The sequence below is a fragment of the Sardina pilchardus genome, chromosome 8 (assembly GCF_963854185.1).
Source record: "Sardina pilchardus chromosome 8, fSarPil1.1, whole genome shotgun sequence".
Taxonomy (NCBI): Eukaryota; Metazoa; Chordata; class Actinopteri; order Clupeiformes; family Clupeidae; genus Sardina; species Sardina pilchardus.
In genome coordinates this window covers 2,740,698-2,746,807 of record NC_085001.1, presented here as the reverse complement: position 1 = coordinate 2,746,807, position 6,110 = coordinate 2,740,698, and the positions used below count along the sequence as shown (strand labels likewise).

General features: G+C 41.1%; 1 protein-coding gene across 1 annotated transcript; it reads left to right on the top strand.

Moving 5' to 3' along the window:
* Positions 1-1,102: 1,102 nt before the first annotated feature.
* On the top strand, positions 1,103-5,379 carry LOC134089368 (uncharacterized). Its single transcript, XM_062543808.1, has 9 exons — positions 1,103-2,624; positions 2,756-2,893; positions 3,052-3,236; positions 3,320-3,456; positions 3,898-3,991; positions 4,096-4,425; positions 4,510-4,675; positions 4,782-4,906; positions 5,023-5,379. The coding sequence occupies exons 1-9, from the start codon at positions 2,531-2,533 to the stop codon at positions 5,377-5,379; spliced, it is 1,626 nt and encodes a 541-aa protein (XP_062399792.1). The 5' UTR covers positions 1,103-2,530.
* Positions 5,380-6,110: the final 731 nt, after the last annotated feature.

Sequence of the window (6,110 nt, the reverse complement as noted above, 5' to 3'; positions counted from 1 at the left end):
TGAGGCACCTAAGTAGTTTAGTAGTTACAGATAGGCTACAATTTCAAATAAAAATCACACGACTACATGATCCATTCTGAAAACATAAAACATGTATTTTATTAATAGTCTGCAGGCCAGTGTAATCTAATATTAGCCTACTGCATTAACATCAACTCGCATGGAATTATGGGAACACCCAATGCGCTGAAACTTTTTCAACCCTCTGCTGAAACTAAGCGTAGATTGCTTGCTTATAAACTCGCACTGCGCAGAAACTAAACTTAATTTAGCCTTATTTAACCGTGCAGAAACCAAATAAAATCATTAATATGCATACAATCCCCATATGCATGAATTAGGCCGTGAGACCTTTGCAAAATCGTCAACGATGTTCCCAATATTTAATGTAGGCCTATCTCTCGTATTTTCAATGGACAGGATAGCTAACCCACTGAGCCTCTTCCCATGCTGCTCCTCAGGTAAGTCTTAATAAGTTTGAGCAGTGCTTGAAGTGGGCCGGAACGCAGCGGAACGCAGTTCCGGAACTTCTGTATTTTCGTCTTTTGAGTTCCGCCACTTTTTTCTGCGTTCCGGTACTTACTGAAACTGATCCGACGCAGTGACAGTCACAGTGGCCCGAGAATAGACAATATCACAAGACTCATGAAAGACTACATTACCCACGAGCCACAACAGTGCCCTATCACAGTGTTTCTCAATCTACCGGGCCGCGAGAAGATCACCATCGGGCCGCTGGCAAACCCTCTCTGCCCTCTTCAAGACGCACCATGCGGCCGCGGCCGCACCCATTCTTCTCGGTCATATTGCTGCGCTAGAAGATCGCACCGAAATAACAGGCATATCACATGAAACTGCATAACCTGACCTTTCCAATGGCACTAGCCGCTAGTTTCTATGATGAACGGTTCGCGAGATAATTGGCGTTGAAAAGTAGGCTACAGTTACCTACAAAAATGAATGGCACATGTAGTTCTATATGAGTGTTAAAATGTCAGTGTCGGTGTTGAATGAAGAGTGTTGGTGTTATTTTAACACCACCCAGTTATAAAATAGCACTGCTAGTGTTGCATGTTACTAATTTACGTTGTCAAATCAGAGTGTTAGCAGTCCACGGTGTTAAGGCCGATTTAAGCCACACCCCTACGTAACGGTTGTGCAGGTGGACGTGATCAAGACGAAAGAACTTTCTCCTGCGCCATTTTCTTTCGGGGAATATGCAAGACGGTAGAAGGTAAGTGCTCAATTTCACTGACTGAGTAGTCACACGCATGGTATTTGTTAATAATATAGTCTACATTAGCTTTATAATGTAATTGTAATCGTCTGTTTTGTATTAAATTCCACTTTCAGCTAGGGCAAATGACTATCTGATAACGTTAGGTAATAGCTAGCAGCTAGGTCATAGCAAAGATTTTAGCATGACTCAATACTCCCTAATAATGAACCTACTGTGTAACCGGGAATATATCGCTGGACTTTTTAAAATACTAGTTATTAGAAAGTAAATAGGCTGTACTAGTTATGTCAGTGCAAGTTGCAATGTTCCGTTGCCGGTGGGCGGGAGTACCGCGTTAATGCTAAGCAAGCAGGCTAGCACTAGCAGCTAGTTGAGTTAAAGTTAACGTAGCCACATTTGGTTGCTGCAATTGGCGATGGAGAAGCATTCATTATTGACCGGATTGGTCTGACTTGTGACCATAGGCTTGTGACATGGACATCAAACTATGCCCATATTTGTCTAAATAAACACACCATGACCTCGAAACGCATTACTTAAGCGAATTGTAGAAAGACGTTGCGAATGCAGCTTAATAAACTACATCTCCCATCAACATTAGCGGTTTCGCGCTATTTCGTGCACTCGCTGTCGTCGGAAACTAAAGGGGGAGATGAGGATCTTTGCTGAAGTGCTTGCGGTAAAAGCTGAATGTTCTTCAGTTCCAACCACCGAAAAATTCATCAAGTTCATCAAGTAAATATACCAACAAGAAGAAAGATAAAGGAAGAACAGAATGGCGTTCTGAGATTGTATTGAGAGAATGGCAATATGACTTGTAGCCCAGTGAAGGGAAATAGTCAAAACATTTGTGATGAACATGGACAAGTGAATGTTATCCTGCCTCAGCAGCTCGACTTGCATGCATGCTCATTTTCACTAAATACAATCTAAAGCACAATTCGAAAATAACATTTGCCCACTGACCATCAGTCAGATATTTCAAATAAATATAAATATATTTGATTAGGCTATGCTGGGTTTCATGGAAGTGAAAATGCTTATTTACTGCCTAATGCTACCACTAGAGAATGTTTTAGTAGTAGCATGGAGTCAGATCACCATGAACATATTTACATTTGCCAAATTTTGCAGGATACTTTATATACAGGCTAATTGCCTAGTACATTCAAATCTAGTTTCCTGTAATTGTTTCTTATTTCTCAGTCCTTAATATTTGAAACTGGTGCATTGACATGTTTAACTGTTTGCCTGACACTTGTGTATCTTATTATAGTTTTTAACAAAGAAATGCTGGTTCAAGTGGAGTGCAAGGGTGTCCTGAAATGGGTTCGAATACCAATGAAGGATGACGGCTACGATTACTTTCAGTTCATTCAAGAAGGTAAGCACATTTCTATGTATAGGCCGCTCCTAAGTATTAGTTGCAGGGATGCAGGATTTTTTTTTTTTTTTTTTAAACTACTGTATCAACAGCGGTTGTTGGGAAATTATATTAAGTGTTTTGGACCTCAGTTTCAGCTAAATTCAGCCTGCCAAATGAACCTGATGTGAACCTGAAGGACTCCTCAGGAGTTGATGTAGATGCTGACATTTTTGATGAGTTAGTGAGATCTGCTGCAGTATCTTTCAAAGTGTTTACTGAGGACTCTGGTAAGACATCCCCATTGGATTTTTATTCAGGGAATTTAGCAGACATTTTTGTCCAGAGTGACTTAAAATTAGTACATACATCTGTCAATAGGATTGGGACACTTTGGTGATGTTGCCAAAATATATTTTCCAATATATATTCCCCTTTCTCCCCTTAGCTGAGAAAGAGGTCTCTGAGGCTTCCTTCTGCTCAGATGAGGGATCATTCTCATCCATTGAGTCTGTGAGGTCATCCTCATCAGTTGAGTCTGTAAGTTCAGGCTCCACTGTGATCACAGAAAGCACCAAAGAACGGAGAAGGCGACTGTTAGAAGGACCACCTGACAGTAAAGCAGCAAAAGATGTAAGTTATTCTTAGGTTGTTGGTAGAATGTCAAACCTTTTTCAAAATGCATTGCAAGTTTACATGCAACTTCTTTATTGCAGATGGTCTATGTAGCTCTACATCAAAAAAACAGGGGTGAAGACATATTCAAAGAGTACAATACGACCAAAGGCCTTTCTGATCAAACAAGAAGGAAACTCGTCAACATCCTGGTGGCAGATATGATTGAGAGTCATGGGTAAGTGACCAATAAAATTACAACCCCAATTCCAGAAAAGTTACGACGCTGTGTAACATTTTCATGAAAACAGAATGCTATGATTTGCAAATTATGTTAACCCTTTATTTAATCGTGAATAGTGAAAGACCAACATAGAAAAATGTTGATTGTTTTTTTTTTTTGATTTTTATGGATTCTCTGAGTATTTTCATGATGAAAACATTATTCTTATATTGTTTCATTATTTGCCCACATCTTCACTTCTGAGAGACTCAGATGTTTTTTTTAATAACTAATCATAGTGCCAGTTATCCTAATTAGTAGTGAAATGTTCCTCTATCATTAAAAAAAACTTTTCTTTTCTTAAAATATCCATTCTCTGTTCTCAACCTTTTACACCAGCCATGTTAAAGTTATTTGAGCTACATTTCAAACTGACTCTATCTTACTATGGTGTAGGAGGATCCCACCAATCAATGTCCGTGTGACCTATGCCCTTGGAATAGTCACCCTTTTCCCCAATTTGAAGGATAAGGCCTCACCAACTGGATACGTGAGTATTATGTAGCAGGAATCCCTCATTTAGTTTAATTTGGTCACACATAAAGAAAAGCCTTATTTTGAGGTCCTGATCTTGCCTGTTTTCTTGTCTGATAGGAACATTACTATGATCCTCACAGTGGCCAAGGTTACTTGGCCTACAGATTGAAAACAGTTCAGCGCAATACCACAAGTAATTTCAAGAGGAGCCCCAAGTCTGCTGATCAACATGGCCCTAAGACCCAGCGTGAGACATCTACATCTGAGCAGCTGTCAGGTGATGAATGCAGAGAAGTGATGTCTGTGATGAAGCATTCAGCAGACCAACCAGTTGTGAGGGAGAAAATGAAGGCAACCTTCAAGCACCGTCAGAGTATGCTACACGATCCAGACCAGTCTTCAGTCATCCTAGATCACTTCCCCCGATTCTTGGATACACCAGGCTTGGTAAGAAAAACAGAGACTAGCTTGATGCACCAATTATGAAATGTGTTGTGTACCTTGTTTTGACATGGTTTCTGTCTGTGTTAGATTAACCAAGACTTCACAATGCTATTTGGAGAAGACGTCTCGGGCAAGTTTATCGCGAAATGGCCAACATTCTACAAACCTAGGATTATCACTGTCTGCGAAAGCCTTCGCCCTGGTACTCATGTGGATGACCTTCTCTCTGCTCAAGAGGAAATGAATGATTATGGTAAGTGTACATGTATTGTGTTTGCCATTGTTTTTCATATGCGCTTATGAGCTACTGTATGTCTGTATACTCATGAGATGTGGGTGTTTCTATACTAATCCACTAGGATGGGACAGTGACTTGGCAGCTATCCTCCTGCTTATTCATCTCTTGCCTCCAACCGCAAAAGGGAAAAGACATGGGAAGATCAGTGCCACTGAAGCTACTGACCATGTGGTCAAGTTCATGAAGGTACCTTCATTTCTTTATTTTTTTTACATTTTGTAAATGCGGTTAGTTACTTTTCATGTGTGTGTGTGTAAACAAACATAAAATACTGTTCCTAATTTCTCCTCTAAAACTCTTAGGTGGGGACAAGCATGGTGACATTCCTTGACAGAGTTGGATCAGCACAGCCCTTCCTCCTCTGTGTTGGAGAAAAGAAGAGTAGTATCCAAAAGTTCTACGTCATCCTCGACCAGAAGGCCATCCCCTGTATGGCGCAGACAGCTGTGGCTGCCTTCGACGAACTGTTTAAGGCCCACTTCGTCTTTGCTGTATCCTACGATGAGGCCTTGTGCAACTTCTACACCTTTATTCAGACTACTGTGTATGGGATTGATGTCGGCACTACAAAAGAGAGTCCACGGGTCAAGCAGACCTGCAAACTTGTCGCTTTTCGGCGACAATCGCCGTTTTCTTGGTCAATTGGGTCATTCACGTAAATCGCGCAGAACCGGAGAGTTTTTATTTGCGGGGGGGGGGGGTGGGGGGTGAAGGCTATCCTTAAACTGTATGCAATGCGGGAGAGAATTGCGAAACATAATTGGCTAATTCTTGTAATTGACACTTCTCTGGGCCAGTCGGAGTCTTAGCACTTGCTTCAGAAGCACTGCCAAGTTGACGTTTGGATAAAGACGCCTGGCTACCGCGCGAGTCATTTATGTCAGGGACGACACCGCGTTCGGTTCACAAATAGGTAGAGGTAAAACGGCCCCTTGTAAGTGCATTTATTTCTTGGACCGAACGCCGTGGAGTCCATTATCCCACTTATTCCACTGTTAACCATTTGTTTTGTGTTAATTTCCTGTTATGATGTAAACGTTTAAACAGAGACGGTGTAACTAGACAATCTTTGGTTTAAATCGCTAAAAAATATGTTGTCTTGTTAGTAGAACTAGGCTAGGCTACTTCTTTCCACCACATGTCAACTAATTTCTAAACTTGCAGTACAAACTGCCGTTGCTAGTTCTAAATGGATGATTGCTATGGCCAAAAGCCAGGCAGTTCTATCTCTTTTCTATGAACCTTAGCTTTGAAACATCGCTATTTTAATTGCCCTCCAACTAGCTAAAATCAACCACCGTCATGTGCGAGTGCGACAATGTTGTTCTGAACGTCTACAGCTTGGATGCAACGTGACCGTTCATTTAAACTTCAGAACGAGTTTGCCAAA

Excerpts from the sequence above, each read along its gene's own strand:
- LOC134089368 (XM_062543808.1), top strand. The coding sequence starts at position 2,531 with ATGCTGGTTCAAGTGGAGTGCAAGGGTGTCCTGAAATGGGTTCGAATA. Across the intron at positions 2,894-3,051 it reads AGTGTTTACTGAGGACTCTG|CTGAGAAAGAGGTCTCTGAG; the intron begins GTAAGACATCCC and ends TTCTCCCCTTAG. Across the intron at positions 3,457-3,897 it reads GATATGATTGAGAGTCATGG|GAGGATCCCACCAATCAATG; the intron begins GTAAGTGACCAA and ends ACTATGGTGTAG.